The sequence below is a fragment of the Alternaria novae-zelandiae genome (assembly GCF_023758075.1).
Source record: "Alternaria novae-zelandiae strain BMP 2774 chromosome Unknown scaffold_3, whole genome shotgun sequence".
Lineage (NCBI taxonomy): Eukaryota > Fungi > Ascomycota > Dothideomycetes > Pleosporales > Pleosporaceae > Alternaria > Alternaria novae-zelandiae.
In genome coordinates this window covers 997,176-1,013,748 of record NW_026056963.1, presented here as the reverse complement: position 1 = coordinate 1,013,748, position 16,573 = coordinate 997,176, and the positions used below count along the sequence as shown (strand labels likewise).

The window sequence follows — 16,573 nt, the reverse complement described above, 5'->3', positions numbered from 1 at the left end:
CCGCGCTAAGCCGGCGATGATCGAGAGCCTGCCACGATCCCAACCCCTAGTCACACTGTTACTCTCGCACCCGATCACACGATGGCGCCCAAAACAGAGCCGCGATCCAAAAAGGACCGTTCTCATCCATACCTGAGCAGCATCGTCGCGGGAGGCGCATACATAGCTTGATCGCGTTTTGCGCTTTTGCTCGCGCCCGATGACGTGTTCCGACACCGCATTCTCCAAGCGCAACCAGTGCGTCCCAATGCACGCTCTCGAGCGACATGCACGATACAGTCACTTCAATAGTTTGCGACTCCCCAGACCGCTCCCACCCTACATCATGTTGCATGTAGGTAAAAATTCAGAAACGTCGAGACCGTGGGCAAAACCCACCCGTACAATGGACCCGTTTGAGTATGACACAAGGCGTTATACCCGCATTTGGGTCTTATCATCTCCACCGCGACCCAGAGAAGTAATACGACGCATCCACCCCGCGCACTGGCACTAAAGTCACACCCACTATTCCCATCGGCGTGGCGCTACGTTTGGAGAATGACGTCAAGCTCCATGCGGGCACGTTCCTGGCGCGGCCCGTAGCGGTGGATGTTCCAATCAAAGGTGCGCTCAGCACCAATGGCGCCCTGCCAGCTGTCCAAGCCATCATCAAGCATGAGGCGATTCATAACAAAGTAGGGCTTGAGTGGGGAAGCAATCCGTTGCGGAGCTTATTCAAAGGGGTCTGTGGGTTGGAGAGCGTGGGACGTTTTGTATAGGTAACAGAGGACCCCTATGTGGTGGTGCCTAGAACGTGACTTCTTAGGCTTCAGCTCTTAGTTTTAAACTACTTTAGTTTCGCTACGCTCAGCTCCCCTTTCGACTGCGAGTCAGGTTTGTTTCTGTCTTATACATATCAGGGAAGTACGGTGCGGCAGGAAGCAGGAACCGGAACGACAACAAGTAAAAAACAGCAAAGTCTGATCATGAGCGTCGCTGTCATAGTAAGCACACCTCCTATTCGGCCCGTATATATGCAAGCAAGGCATGTTGTTCGATGAATGGGCGTACTGACGACCGACCCCAGAACCCTCCCGATGATCCGGCGAATGTCGTGCAGTCGCTTGTGAACACACTCTTGGATGTCTTTGATGCCACGAGGGATCTCTACGGGACGCTCACGGCTAAAGAGCAAAGAGACTATGAACAAAACCTGCGCAGCAAAGGATACCCTGCTTCAAGACGGATCGAGTATGTGAAGGATGACCGACTGGGTAGCGATGAGGCTATCGTGACGGACAAAGCTGTGGTCATGAGGCAGATGGATATCGGATGTGAAACTCTGGGGGCCGAGTTCGCCATGGGCGATGGTATGCATGCTATTCCTCTTCTGAACCCTATGAGACCCATCAGCTAACAAGTCACTACCAGTAACCGCGCATACAGCCCTCCAGTCACAGATCATTACCCTCCAAAGCGTGCTGGTCACCACATTCCTATACGGGCCCACATCAGGCGACACCATCGCCCATCAGCTAGCCAACATCAATGCGGCATCCAGAGTAGCAGCTGCGACGTCGGTCGAGATATTGGCTGCGTTGCAGGAACGTCAACAGGATGAGAGGCCGCTTACACCGAGGTCGATGCACTCTTTTACGGCACGTTCGAGCCCGTCGCATGCGCCATCACAAGCAATGACCCTCCATACATCGCATGCGCCTTCACATGTATCGTCACATCATACCTCGCGCCCGCCTTCGCATGCGCCATCCCACCATACTTCTCATGCGCCGTCACACGTGTCATCTCACCATACCTCCCATGCGCCATCGCATGTACCGTCACACGTGACATCCCGTACGCGATCTCGTGCGAAGTCTTTGACAGGATCCCAGGCACCGCCGTATGCGCCATCCCACATCATGTCCCAGGCACCTTCGCATGCGCCTTCGCACATGCAATCACATGCACCATCGCGCGCGTTGACACTGCCTCAGTCTGGTGCTAGTATGAGTTCAGCATCCACAGCTCTGATGAAGTATCCGGAACCACGATCCCGGAGTTCACACGTGCGAAGTAGCAGCCCTGTCAACACAACAGTGCTCGCATGGCGAGACAATGTCGAGCCAGAACAATCCGTCACCGACGCCACCTCCGTAACCGGAACTACCATGATCTCAAGTTCCAACAACCTATACTGCGTATACGCATACGACCTCCAACGGAACCCAACCCAACAACTTGCCACCAGCATAACATCAGACCGGGACCCCTACTGTCCACACTGCAGAGGCGAACTCCACCTCTCACCAGGAAAAGCATGGGAAATCTCCAAATGGGCCGACGACACAGAACGTACCTTCCAAGTTCAGAACCGCTTCGTCGTCAAGTGTCATCGTGATGGTCCCGACGGCCAATATTGCTGCGTAATTTGCTCCAAGTACGCGGACTCGGATACCATCTGCGGCGACGTCAAGGCTCTTATCAAGCATCTCTCGGATGATCACGATACCCGGCAGCTCAAGCATGAGGAGGATATTGTGGAGGTGATCGAGCAGCCGGGTAGTCGGAGGGACAGCGGCATTGGATATTCTACTTCGGTGAGAAGTAAGGGGAGTCGGAGGAGTGCTAGTCTCGCTGAGGGCGGACGGAGACGAAAGAGTCTGTCTGGGTATGACCGAGAGGCAGACTCATTTGATGGCAGGTTCTCGAGGAGGTAGTCGCATGTTTTGCGAGTCGGTGTTCTGGTAGATTGATGGGTAGTGCGGCATTGCTTGGGTCTTTCTTTGTTCTCTTTGTGGTTCGCTTGGGTTTGTACTACCACCATCACCTCTTTTAGTACGAAAAATACGTTCCTCATTTCTTATCATCATCCTTCCTCTTGCGATTAGCTTAGCATACGCATTACCATTTTGTACAATTGCCTCATCCCACAACCTTCGTCGCGAAGAACCAAGATACAACTATACAGTTCCAATTAGCCTACCACTCTTCAATATGTATCCCCTGTCCCCTCGCTCCCCATTACCCCATCCGTCACCCCGCCCCATCAGCCATCCATCCCTCGCGCACCAGTCAAACCCCCTCCCGCGTATATGCTCACGCAGTCCTTACCACAAACCCACCAGTCCATATTCCATGCATGAACACATGCAGCGCTACCCAAAACATACATGCCGACCACATCCAAAACGGACAATGCACGTTTCCCGCAATCAACGGTTTGTGCGAATACCTACTCGATGCGGTAACTTCAGGATGAGATACTGGTTGCAGTGGGACCGAGTCGACCCGAGTGTGAGGTTCTGCGCAGAAGCGGGCGCACGGCAGTATGCGCGCGCGTGTGTAATGTGTGGGTAATATCTTGATTGTGAGGTTTGGGGAGGATTTACCATTGTCTGTTTTGGGACTAGGGTGATTGGTGTTTTGGTGGGTGGCTGGGGTGGGAGCTAGGGGTAGATGGGGTCAGGTTGTACTGTGAGACTCATGCTAGGTACGCGATGTGCCTTGTACACATTCTGGTAATGCGCGACTTGGCCTTTGAGACGTTGGAGTAGATGGTAGAGGTATGGAGGTGGCCGATCGAATGGGTGACTAAGCAATGGTACCGAGATGGCCGATGCTCGGACTTGGAGATGCCCTGGTGCCGCCTGTCAACCATCCCCTCCATTGTCACCCCATCCTGGCTCTCGAACGTGTATGCGAAAAGCCAGAGTGCTTTGACACCGACTTCGGAGTATGAGATACTTGTACACGTTATTTCCGACTGCACACGCGTTATGTCCAACTAACTCCGCGACTAACACAGGCTGCAGGAACGACTGTTCGTATAACAACGCTCTGATTCTCCGTTGCTTGAGTTACACACTACACCCTCAATTGACTACTACTCACTAGAGCTTCAATACGATTACCACGATTACCTCAATTAGCAACGATGTCAGGACCATACCTTCACGGCCATCACGCATCCGTCCTCCGCTCCCACAGCTGGCGTACTGTCGAGAACTCATGTCCACACCTCCTCCCCTACCTCAACAACCCTTCATTCAAGATCCTCGACGTGGGCTGCGGCCCGGGAACTATCAGCGTCGACCTTGCTGCGCGCGTCCCACAAGGCTTCGTCTATGCCATCGATCCCTCCACCGAAGTCATCGAGAAGGCGCGAAAACACGCGGAGGAAAAGGGCATCACAAACATACGGTTCGAGGCTGGGGATATACATGAATGGAACAAGCTCGATGGTGCAGAAGAGGCTGGCTTCGATATTGTACATGCGCATCAAGTGCTGCAGCATCTACAAGACCCACTGGGTGCGATGAAGGAAATGAAGCGCTTGACCAAGCCAGGCGGCATCGTCGCAGTCCGAGAGTGCAACTACAGTGCCATGGACTGGTATCCAGAGCATCCAGGAATGCAAAAGTGGAAGGAACTATACATCAAGATTGCGTTTGGGCTCAAGGCACATCCGAACATGGGCAGGTACGTGCATGCGATAGCCTTGCAAGCCGGTTTCCCAAGAAGCGACATCGAGGCTAGCGTAGCCGCCTGGACATTCAGCACACCGGAAGAGCGACAGTGGTGGTGCGGACTCTGGGCCGATCGAACGGTGCAAAGCGACTACAAACAGCGGGCTCTGGACAGTGGATATGCGACGGAGCAGGATCTCGAAGAGATCGCAGCGACATGGAGGGAAATGGAGAAGAAGGAAGATGGCTGGTTCGCTGTTATCAACGGACAAGTCATCTGCCATGTTAGGTAGGATCTATAGGTAATAAACAGAAGCTTGTCTAGAGTTTCTTCTCGGCCTTTCCTCCCATCAAATGATGGTTACGGGACCCATGCCTCGCGGCCCTTGGTCTTTCTCAACCTACTCCACTTACTTGCTTCCTATCGGGCGGAGCCGTCTCCCTTGCCGCCCGTATGGCGAAACAGCTATCCCACGCGTCTCACTCACCTCCAATCGCGAGGTCCACCGCATTTACCGCGTGCCAGTCATCTGACGGCATGTGCACTAGCCGTCTCGGCTTGAAGTAGCTGCCTGGCCCTGCAGAAGCTCTGTATATCAACCCCACTTTACCCCTCCAACTTCTATCATCTATCAGCAATCTACTATTCCACAACATCGCAACACCACATTTCACCACAAACTTCAAGAAAGAGACAGCAAACAGTCAAAATGCAGTCTACAATCGAACTTGTCAACTTCCACAGCGACTGCCCAAAGTGCGGCTCTACTATTAGCGGCGATGCCAAGACCTGTGGATCTTGCGGCAGCGTAAGATGCTTGCGCAACAGTTCATCGTCGAAGCATAGCTAATTCGTCCTACAGTCTTGCCCCGTTTAAGTCATGAAGAATGTGTTTGCATGGGTTGGCGTAGGTGTGGGTATGAGTGAAGTGGATACCCGAAGGCTCGATGTGCACGGCGTTGATGCGGTTGCGGAGTAAGAGTATGGGAGTTTGAACGGCAGTGTGCACGTTTAGTGAGTGGCTGAATTGAAACATGGTATTACATTACATGGAATTCTCTTCGCTGCAAAACCACTTGAAGTACATGCGTTGATCCTCGTCTTTACACGCTCTTTCCTCTTCCTTACTCTTCCCTGAATAGGTCTCACCACCTCTCATCTAGCCCGCTCAGCTTCGCTTCAATGCGTCCTCTTGATACGCAAGTAAGTCAAAGCCAGTACTACGAATAGCACCACGACCGTCAAGAACATGAAGACCGAGTCTGCTTGACTTTGCTGGCACCGAGTGTTCAGCTTGCTAGACTTGCTGTCCCAGTTTGTATACCAACACGCGCCTCCTCCGTCGTTTTTTGTTGTGCATCCACCGTTCAAGATATCAATACCGCCGAGACCACCGTCAAATGGGTAATCGCCATTGCCATATCTATTGTGTGAACTCTCATCGGAACAATTCTTTCCCTGTAGTCGCATGGCTATAAGCTGTGTGTCTGGTTAGCGTGGAACAAGTACAGTGCTGTGACTAGATCAGGCATGATCTATACTCGAACCGGAAGGACTCACCACGCCGCCGACAAGATTAGCAAGTAGAATGACAATGTCGATGGCCACTTCGAAGTAGCCTCGTAGGAATTCTGTCCACGACAACAGGAAACCAATGAGTGAACCAGCAAGAGTAATACCACCGATGCCTGCCGCAAGGGGCAGAAGTTTCGGTACGTCGGACATCGAAGGTACGGCATGTTTGGGATTGTGGCCTTTGATGAGAGTTATTGATAGGCCTAGGACTATGATTCCGAAGAGAGCTTGGAGGCCTCGAAGAATGGATAAGGGTATCAGTGTCTTGGTGAACGCCATTGAGTAAGGTTATCAGAGATGGAGTAGAAGAAGGTTGATGCTGGAGGTGTTGGGTGAGTCTGAAAGAAGACTGAAGCGAGAGAGATGTGTATATGGTACTGTGAAGCGCCTGCACAGCCTTGCGGGTAGCTGCGACGTGTTCTGCGACGACAATGTCGTACAGTCACACCACTTCGGAGTACATCACAGAATCGTACCTTTTGGGTAGAGCTTTCCGTGCTATATTATCCTGTGCAACACTGATCCTCCACGAGACCTTCAAAGGGTTTTGGCAATTCAAGACAGATATGCCCTGTCTGGGATAGCTACCATGGGGATTGCGTTGTGTGAATCTACAGGCTCGTATAAACCTCGTACCCTTTCAACAGTCCATCCACCCACTCTCCATCCCTTCTCTGTCCTTACATATACCAGGACCCAAATGACAATGATTACTGGTACGTTCGATAGGGTAAAGGCAATATTGCACTGATAGAGAACGCAGCGCCTCCTCATACCACTGTCGTCCTGAAGGGAATCGAAGAAGCACTGGAAGTATTCAGGGTACTCCATGCCCCACCGTGGGCAGACGACCAAGTTCTCGTACGCACCAAGATCACTGCACGAATAGCCTTTCACTTCAGAAGCCATCATCTGACCACGTGAATTAGTGAGATGACGTCGCAGCATGGCTGTACGACCGAGTTGTAAACTTACAGAGCCTACAGCCATATTCAGCGACAGAATACCGCCATCAATGGTGTTTATAATCCAGGGATGCAGGTAGTTACGGAGAATGGCGGTTGAGAGTCCAGCAACCAACGTCGATAAGCCCACTCCAGCTGAAGACCCTAAGATAGGTGGAAGTGGGCCCGTCCCATGGCTAGCGATGAAGAATATAGTGATAACGGACACAGTAGCGCTGAAGAGAACTTGGATACTGCGCGCAATCAAGACAGGAAATGACGGGGACACGCGCATCGTGGCTGGTCAGCTGCCTGTGACTTAAGATGACAAATGTGTGGATTATCAAAGAAGAATAAATTGAATCGTGCTTCGTTCTGTTACTATATCAAACCATAGGGACCGTTGCTCACACGTTGGGGAAGATCAAATCCTTCGAGGCTCTTCCGAATGGTGTTACCTTTCACCCGCCTCGGCGTCAGCAAAGCTTGACAGCACAGTTGCACAAAAGCGGGTAATAAGTACGTGCAACTTCGTCTTTCATTACTTCGTGTTCATAAACGGTGTGTGTCGCACATAGGCCACGACTAAACTGCGTCGACTACCATAAGGATTGTACCTTGCTTAGTGAGAAACTACGGAGAGCGTCGAAACGCTTGTTCATGTGACAAAATGCACAGATGATGAAATTGCTTGAAGTGGGGTATCGTGATGCGAGAAAGAGACCGTCGTGAAATCCTCCAGAGACATGCGCAACACTACGTCAAGTGTGGATAAGTTGGATCACTGCTACAATAGTTTGTGGTCGCTGTTAAAATTAGCGGGATGAAAATGAATGGTTTGATTCAGAAATACTCACCATCGCGCTTCTCCGAATCTAGTAGCCTTTCTTCATGCGCAAGAAAGCGAGCAAGGCAGTCACGGCGAGGACAATGACGGTGAGGAACATGAAGACGCAGTCGGCTTGCGTAGACTTGCACCTCGATTTCATGGTGTTGGGGTCGTTTTCCGCGTAATAGTACCAGCACTCGTCTTCGGCTCTGCAGCCGCCATTGAAGATGTCGTTGAGAATGAGCTTGGTCGCGTTCTTTATAGTTGTGTCGCCATCGCAATCCACACCAGAGATCTTGAGAGCGAGAACCTTGATCTTTGTCAGCTGAAATGCCCGATTGCAAAATTCTGAGAGGTCCTGCAGAACTCGGGCTAGCACTTACGATGCCACCTGCCGCGTTGATGACAGCAACAGCGCCGTCGACTATCAATCCAATCATACCATCCAAGAAGCTGAAGAACAGTCCTGCGACTCCAATCGCTGCTCCTAGAATCGTGACGCCACCGACAAAGGCTGAGAAGCCCAGACTAGCGGGGAGACCACCCCAGTGGTGGCCGCGAATGAGTGAGACGGATATTCCGAGTACGACAATACCGAAAAGAGCCTGGAAGCCGCGGACGACAAAGTTGAGGAGTGGGTTTGCGATCGCCATGGTGTTGATTCGTATGTGTAGAGAGCCGTGTGCGGATGGTGATGAATGATGGGTAGCTGCGACAGCAGTGGTGGTATCGGTTTCGTTGTAAGAGGAAAGGTTTTCCCGGCGCGTATTGATTGAGTGAGAGGTGAAGGGGAGAAAGGGAAGTCGCGACGGGTACCACCTCACTATTTACGTGTTTGTGCTCGTTTGCACACCCACGTCATTTGCTATTGGCCTTGCCCTCGTCTGTGCCACCTTCACATGGCAAGAGCAGTTTCAAGTCGTCGCGCGGCGTCCAAGGCAGACACATTGGCGGCGCAGCCCTATGGCTGACAGGCTCGTACCAAATGTATGGGTACGTTTGGGGGTCAGCCCTGCTGTGGTAAAGGGATCTACGGATACGGGTGGTTGCCTGGGGTTGAATCGGAGAGTTTGCTGCATTCGGCCTGACTGATGTTGACGGGGTTAGCCCGATATCGTGTATACCTCGCCGATACAATTCAAGGTTTTTACTGTGACTCACAGTCACAGTCGTGATTGAAGCGATGTGTCGTTGCCCTACCTAGGTACCTACTTGCACCCGCCTATAGCGACATCAAAGCGTGAAGCCTGTCAAGCTGGGGACCATACAAGCTCTACCCCAATCATATCTCGCGCCACCAGCCATAAGCTCACTATTGGGGAGCATTGCAATGTGTCGATGTCGGCGAATGCCAAAGGCTGTGGTTGTCAATGCATCAGGCGCCCAGAGATTGGGGGCCGTATTCCGAAGTTTTCACCGGTCAGTCCATTTGTAGTCTGTCTCAGAGAACATCGCGCAAGGCGAAAGCTCACACGAGGCTAGGTGCATACATACATTCTCATTACCCGGACCTATAGACTCGGTGGTGCAGTGTCAGAGATATGCATGCGAGTGTGCTCGTCACAATGCCCTTTGTGGCTGTGCTCGGCTCGACCAATGAGAACGCGTCGCAAACTGGGAGTCTATTTTGGCCTCCAGCCTCCCGCTTCGCTGACCGTCATCTGCATCTCGAATTGTATCAACTCGCACCACTCATCTGCAGGTTTACATGACAGTCGTCTCGATCTAATGCTGGCATGAAAACCTGACCACGGCCTCGTCTACTCCCAGCGAAGACGGAGACAAGCTGGCTAGCAAAAGGGCAGACGTCGCATCAACTGCAGTAAGCTTATCGCCATCTCCTCTCAAATACATTCTGACATGCTATATCTAACCTGCATCTACGGTGTGAGAATAGCTGCTGCAGCCAAGATCGCCTTTGCCGTCCTCCCGACAAACTCCCCTGCCAGAGTAAGATTGCCCGCAGCAACAGCCTCTGTCACTCCAGGATATGTAACAGGCGCATAACCAGTATCGACCCCAGGAGCAAAGACAAGATGTCTATAGAACTCTCTGCCCGGAAGCCCACCCTGGCTGACGAAGCCGCGCCCAACATCGCGCGCCTTGTGGTTGACCTGTCTGATGAGAAGCGAACTGTTTGAACTCACGGCCATGTCTCGAGCAGCATTGAACTGCTGTGCCGAATCCTCAAATGTCGCAACTGCATTCTCAAGCTCTCCAATCACTACTGCGGTTGTCGCATTTGCAGCCTCAATGACGCCCTTCAAGTCCTCGAGCCACGCTCGCATTTCCACTCCGTAATTTGCCGGTTCAAGCGGTACAACTTCTTCGTCGACCAATCGATACAACATCAATGTCAAGAACTGACCGATTGCCTTGTGCATCACGAACCCCGGATCCGCAAATTTAGTCATCCAGTGGTAGGAATCGAAGTTCGAATGCGTATGATAAATCGGGTCGAGTGGCGCTCTTGTCGTGCCCATATCAATAGCGGAGATGCCCACGCCATGAAAGAAAGCCGTGTAGTCACTCCGTGCACCTAGAGTATCGATCTCGCCGGTCATTTCTTCCCATTCGTCATATAGGGTGCGATTTGAGCCATGCGGCCAGATGACCTTTCGCGCTATGGACGTGGTGAGGGCGTGGAGATCTGGGGTGGCACCGAAATCTGGGATGGTGCCTGCTATGCCAACATCGATGTTCAGGTAGGATACTGCGGAGGATCTCAGCCATGGTAGGTATTCTTCGACCCATTCGGTGCTGTGAATTCTGTTAGCTGGAGTGCTCATCTTCGTTCCGACTTGATGGCTCACCTTCCGACTAGACCGTATTCCTCAGCATCCCAGCTGCATAGCACGATGGTTCGCTTTGGCTTCCATCCCGTCTTCACCAGAGCACCGATTGCTTTAGCCAACTCAATGAGAATCGCAGAGCCCGAATGCGGATCCGCTGTGCACGTTAGTCTTGTCCAAAGTCCCGGCTTGCGTTCCTGACTTGCCTGCTCCACCGATCATCCAAGAATCATGATGATTCCCCACGATAACAACCTCATCCTCGTTCGTACCGTTGATAATGCCAATCGCGTTGTGGATCCAATTGATCTCGCCCCTCATTATATTGCTCATCGATAGCACAGCTTCTGACGGCCCGGAACTGTACTCAACCCCATCGATTCCACCCACCCAATTCGGACGATCCGTAGTCTTCGCATCAACACCATGACCATTCAGCGCGACCAACAATGGTTTCGCTTCAATCCACGAAATCGGCAAACTCGGGATTGCAGGCACAGTCTTCTTTTCCTTCCTCTCTACGCCCTCTTTAGATGGGTATCCAGGTGTTGTCGGATCTCCGGGATACGTGCTCAAATCCATGACACTACCTTTTTGAATGCTCGTTGGATTTCTTGCCGGTCCTTCCGGATACGTGGCGTAGTTCTTGGCTGTCATGTTTCTGTCGTCCCCGGGGTCTGTGAAGATTACAGCACCGATCATACCAAAGGCTTGTGCGTTCTTCACTTTGAGGCCGCGGAAGGGGCCGCCGTATTTCGCGAGGGCGATTTTGCCTTGAAGCGTGATGTTTAGGACAAGAAGACGTTTGAAGTCTTCTTGAGAAGCTCGACCTACTGGGTTTAGCATCGAAAATGTTTCAATGCGAGTAACACGTACCGACGTAGACGTACTCAGCGGATACGTTACCTGAGCCGGAATACCCATGAAACGCAGGAACTCTGTTCGCATCGCCTGTGGGCTCATCTTCATCAAGTACTTCTTCCTCGAGTGTTGCGTGGTATGTGCTACCGTTGCCATAGTCAAGTGACAAAGCACGATGGACTGGGTAGTCAAGGTAAACGTCTTCCTCTCTAGTTAGCCTTCTTATTCAAGTAGATGCGACGAATAACATACGATAGCTGTCTAGTCTTGTTTTGAAGTCATGTTCAGCCCATCGCGCAACAGTCCATCGTGGAACCGTCTCACTCTCCCCTGCGAGGTTCCGCTTATGCGCTGCGACGGTCAGCAAGCTTCTTTCTTGATCTTGAAGGAAAGGGACATGTAATCACAGTAGTAACTAGACCATGACGCTATAGACGTGTTGTCGAAGGACGATACCAAAATCTCTTCGTTTGGCGTCAACATTGGAGGGAATAAGGGGGATGTATCACGCCGTTGTAGGTGGCGATCATGACGTCGGTAGTGATGATCTTTGTCGCACGCAATGACACTTCTAGAGTAAAGCAAAGCCAAAATGAACAGCATCGTGGTTAATCCCATGAATCATTCGAATGTGATCATATCGAAGGGTTACCCAGGTCGAGGAATGTACATATAGTGCCAAGTGGCGGCAAATGTACCGGTTTAGCCAACATCCAGGTTAGTTCTTGTTCGATCCCGGTCGATGCACTCTACGTCCTCATTCTATTTTGTGGGGTATTGAGGACATGTTCATCTTTATGGCAGTAGCGCTCATTGGCAAACAAAGTATGATGTAACGCTACACATGATCCTCTTGTCAAATGTGCAGTATCATACGTCAGTGGTCTGAGGTTGGTGGAAAACAAGGGTAGGAGGTTCATGAGTATTCTTACGCAGAACGTGTTGCTAGCTATGTACAATTTATTTGAAGCTATAGAGAAGACCCTTCAACAAGACATCCCATCGCCCAGAGGTTCTACTAAGCGCTGACTTCGACAGCACTCACTTCAACACCAGAGTTCTTCGCCGCATCAACAGCGACAGGCTTCGTCTGAGGAAGACCGTAAACATCAGTCTCATCTTCCTGCATGCCACCCAAGAGCAAAGAGCTCGGAGCAGCCGCCTGATCCGCAGGCGATGCAAGGAAAGCCAGGAACTTTTCGTCGTGCCACTGGCGCGAGGTGACATATCGACCCTCGCTGTCCTGGAACATAGTTTCGTCCTCAGCGCGAAGGAAGTATGCAACCGAGTAGCGATGCTCGGTGTAGTCGTACGGCACAACACGGTGGATGCACGACTGGAAGGTGTGGCCGCTGGCGAAGCGAAGAGAGTCGCCGACGTTGATGATGGCTTGGCCCTTCTTGGGCTCCACGAAGCCAAACTCCTTGCTGCCCGGTGGACGGATCTGGAGGCCCCACTGCTCGGTGAAGAGCACTGTCAATGAGCTGATGTCGGTGTGCTTCTGGTGGCCGACGTTGCCGTCCTTGACTGGGTGCGAAGGGATGTAGTGCATCATGGACAACGTGCTCGTTGAAGGGCGGTGGTTGCGGTGCAGGTTCTCGAAACGCGCACCACCCGTCAGGCCGAAGGCAGTTGACAGAGCTGCCAGAATGGCCTTGCCCATGATGTTGTTGCCCGAGATGGCGTTCTCGATGACCTTGAGATCGGAGCTGTTCTTGATGTTGCGAGGAATGTGGGGCGACTCGCGTTGGATCTCATCGCGAGAGATCTTGACCATCTCATAGCCGTCTCGCTTGCCTTCCAGCGAACCGTTGCGAGAACCAACAGGTTCGTATCTAGAAAAGTTCAGTACTTGCATGAAAATTGAGGTATTCTGGGCTTCGTAACTCACCCAAGGTGAGGAGCGATCAGTCCATACTCGTTCTTGATCTCAATAGGAGACTCGAAGAAGCGGTGCATGACCTTCAACAACTCCTGGTGGTCATCGATGAATCGACGTCCATCGACATTGTTCAGGTCCAGGTAAAAGAACCCCTCTTTCTTGCAGCACTCAAGAAGCTTCTCGAGCTCAGCGGGCTCTTGCGAGAGGATCGCGGAGAAGTCGATAGTCTCCATAGGGTAGACTGGGACCTGCTTTCCGTTCCACTCGACCCTTCGGGGTACTTCGGTTACCGGAGCCATGTTGATGATTGATGTGATCGTGGTTGTCGTGAAGATGGCGTGCTCTCTGATTGTGTTGGGGCTGTGTTATACCGTGCTGTGTATTCATCAACGTTGTTTTCATGCTTTATAGCAACCTCTTGCCCGTTCATCAGACACAAATCGGGATACACTCCCTGTTGACATGTTAATTGACCTTCATCTCGATGATACATGATCTGTTGCCTTCCAAGATCTAGAGATGATCATAGATTGGGTTGGGTTTCTCTCAGTCCCGGATTTCAAGTGTATTGTTTCGTACCCCGCATCTTGTGCGATGAGGACCGCTGCGAGGTCGGCATATGGAACCAGTTGGAGTGCTACAGCAAGGGGAGCCTGTTGTGCTGCGGCTGAACACCTGATCGGCTTGTCGATACATAGGATTACTGAGACCTCCGCATACACGTGTCGCTTCAGTAAGTGTAGAGTATACACGTGGGGTCGCTGCACCCTGCACATCTGCCATCTATCCTTTGTATGGATAAACCCTAATATCAGAACACTTGACTAGATCCCTAGGGATGGCGTAGTGGGATCCTTTGCCTCTGTGAGACCACCAGTAAGGTCATGGGTTGTAATCTTGATGCGGTCACAGGTTGTATCGAACATATTGTCGGCAGCTGGGCAGCAACTGCCGTAGATGAAGCTGTAACTGGTGGGGCTTCCGCGGGGGTAAACACGCTGAACTCGAAGCTGGCGACATGCCTCGAATGACCTGAATTGATCTGTGCGTGCAGTTTAAGTGGTCGGTACAGTATGTGGTGGCCCCTGGATGGAGTCGCGAATGAGCTTTTTAGCTGCGGCGACGCGTCGTGGCTTCGTGATGAGAGAGCTGGGAAGTCAGGATCGGTTGTATTTCTCCGCCACGTGCACGTCACGCGCCCGGGCGGCTCTGCATGTCTCCAATCGCCAACATTAACATCGACGAGCCAGAACGGCCACAAGACTCATGACGGAAGATGATGTATGGTATTGATACAGATAAGTAAATGTAGCGCTAAAGCAGTTTACAGCTTCATACCCAGCACCTTGTGCACTCGCAGCGCCTGCCTGATACTCAGGTCAAGCATGATCTCTTCCGATCCACCAGGGATAGCGTAAGCCCTGACATCCCTGTATAGCCTCTCGACCTTCGCGCCTTGTCCACCACGACTGTAACTCAGGCCGCCGAAGATCTGACTTGCCTCCCTAGCACAGAACTCGAAGGTTGTGGTACTTTGCGCCTTCAAACTGGCAATAGCGCCACCAAGCTTCAGCATAGCCTCCATCTCGTCCATCTTCTGGCACTGGAAGATGAGATTCTCCATCCAGTTGTAACTTGCCTCGATCTGGCGTGCCATGTGCGCGAGCTTGAGGCGAATGACGGGGTGGTCGATGAGACGCTTGCCGAAAGTTCTGCGCTTGTGTGCGTACTTGACGCTCTCCTCGTAGCAGACACGGGCGAAGCGCAGACACTGGATGATGATGCCGATGCGCTCGTGGTTGAAGTTTGTCATGACGACCTTGAAGCCCTGGTTCTCTTTGCCAATGAGGTTCTCGACGGGGACCTTGACGTCCTCGAAGGTAACGTAGGTAGTGCCGCTGCTCCATACACCTTGGCAGTCCATCTTGCGAGTGGAGACGCCACCAGCGCTCCGCTCGATTAGGAGCACTGACACACCGTTCATGCCCTCTCCGCCAGTGCGGACAGCGGTTGTGAAGTAGTCGGACCAGATACCGTTGGTAATCCACTTCTTCTCGCCGTTTACGATGTAGTGTTTGCCGTCTTCGGAGAGCTTGGCTTCGCAGGTCAGGTTCGCGACGTCGCTACCGGCATCTGTTGCAGTCAGTAATTGGTCGAAACATATTGCGGGCAGAATGAGGTAATTTACCTGGCTCGGTGATGGCGAGACAGATTCTCTTCTTTCCGCTCAATAGGTCTGGTCCAATGCGCTGGACGAGCTCCTTCTTGCCGAACTTGAACAGAGGAGGTCCGCCAATTCCGTATCCTCCGATCAGGCCCCAGACGAGACCACCACTGCCTGTCCTTGACAGCTCATCGGTGATGATCATCTCGTGGAAGTGATCCCACTTCTCTGTCGGCACACATTGGACCCGCTTGTCTGTGTATTCGGTAGGGAAGTGCATGCCGAGCATACCGGCGAGGTATCCGCGCTCGCCCATTTCCTGGAAGATCTCGTCAGGCACCTTCTTCGCTTCGTCCCATTCGGTTACGTTGGGCATGAGTTTCTCCTCGACCCATTGTCGGACTTCATCGCGGAGGGCTACGTGGGTATCGTTGTAGTAGGGAGAGTGGTACTAGATCTGGTGTTAGCGATGCCAATGCGTGATATGTAGGCTGACATACTGTTTGGTACCACGATGGGTCTGCGTATGGGATGAGGTCGCCGTAGGCATCGAAAGGCTCCGACTCCTCAGCGGCAGCCTCGGTTGGCTGTGGCGCAATAACACCAGAGTTGGCCTCTGGCTTGACCACATCCTTCTTCGGCGCCTTCTTCTGCTCAGGCGCAGCAGTAGCTGGAGGAGCTGGAGGCGCGGCTTTGCTGTCTAGCGATCCGACTTGTAGCTGCTTCTGGTACTTCTTGAGGATGCTGTCATTGTGGTACTTCCAGAACTGCTTCGAGGCGTCCTTTCCGGCGACGCGTTGGAGGACTTGCGACTGTCAGCTTCGCGAATCATGTTTGTGCATCGAGGTTGCACATACTCTTCTTGCCTCCTGGGTGCTCCTCCTGGAAGTTAGTGAGATCGTAGACATCCTCATCTACGATGATCCACAAGTCGCTCGCTGTCTTGTGCGACGCGACATCAGCGGTTGAGAAGCGTTTCGACATGTTGCTAAGTATCAACACGTAAGAGGGGTAGGTGTGAGTAAGGAGAGCAGAGTGATGAGGTGTCGCTAATCACAGGACAACCCTTACTGA

At 52.2% G+C, this 16,573-nt stretch overlaps 6 protein-coding genes across 6 annotated transcripts; 2 read left to right on the top strand and 4 right to left on the bottom strand.

The window, feature by feature from the left end:
- Positions 1-968: 968 nt before the first annotated feature.
- Positions 969-2,702, top strand: J4E88_002312 (uncharacterized protein; the record flags this gene model as incomplete). The annotated part of the gene is made up of 4 exons (XM_049395977.1): positions 969-974; positions 1,070-1,352; positions 1,429-1,621; positions 2,066-2,702. 4 exons carry the CDS (start codon positions 969-971, stop codon positions 2,700-2,702), a joined length of 1,119 nt encoding a protein of 372 aa, XP_049258381.1.
- Positions 2,703-3,919: 1,217 nt separating this feature from the next.
- Positions 3,920-4,744, top strand: J4E88_002311 (uncharacterized protein; the record flags this gene model as incomplete). The annotated part of the gene is made up of 1 exon (XM_049395976.1): positions 3,920-4,744. One exon carries the CDS (start codon positions 3,920-3,922, stop codon positions 4,742-4,744), a length of 825 nt encoding a protein of 274 aa, XP_049258380.1.
- Positions 4,745-7,846: 3,102 nt separating this feature from the next.
- On the bottom strand, positions 7,847-8,453 carry J4E88_002310 (uncharacterized protein; the record flags this gene model as incomplete). The annotated part of the gene is made up of 2 exons (XM_049395975.1): positions 7,847-8,125; positions 8,184-8,453. The coding sequence occupies 2 exons, from the start codon at positions 8,451-8,453 to the stop codon at positions 7,847-7,849; spliced, it is 549 nt and encodes a 182-aa protein (XP_049258379.1).
- Positions 8,454-9,680: 1,227 nt separating this feature from the next.
- Positions 9,681-11,936, bottom strand: J4E88_002309 (uncharacterized protein; the record flags this gene model as incomplete). Its single annotated transcript, XM_049395974.1, has 6 exons — positions 9,681-10,560; positions 10,614-10,749; positions 10,799-11,422; positions 11,469-11,654; positions 11,706-11,804; positions 11,861-11,936. The coding sequence occupies 6 exons, from the start codon at positions 11,934-11,936 to the stop codon at positions 9,681-9,683; spliced, it is 2,001 nt and encodes a 666-aa protein (XP_049258378.1).
- A 535-nt stretch (positions 11,937-12,471) lies between these two features.
- J4E88_002308 (uncharacterized protein) lies at positions 12,472-13,634 on the bottom strand (the record flags this gene model as incomplete). The annotated part of the gene is made up of 2 exons (XM_049395973.1): positions 12,472-13,288; positions 13,345-13,634. 2 exons carry the CDS (start codon positions 13,632-13,634, stop codon positions 12,472-12,474), a joined length of 1,107 nt encoding a protein of 368 aa, XP_049258377.1.
- Positions 13,635-14,659: 1,025 nt separating this feature from the next.
- On the bottom strand, positions 14,660-16,483 carry J4E88_002307 (uncharacterized protein; the record flags this gene model as incomplete). The annotated part of the gene is made up of 4 exons (XM_049395972.1): positions 14,660-15,468; positions 15,524-15,950; positions 16,000-16,304; positions 16,357-16,483. The coding sequence occupies 4 exons, from the start codon at positions 16,481-16,483 to the stop codon at positions 14,660-14,662; spliced, it is 1,668 nt and encodes a 555-aa protein (XP_049258376.1).
- Positions 16,484-16,573: the final 90 nt, after the last annotated feature.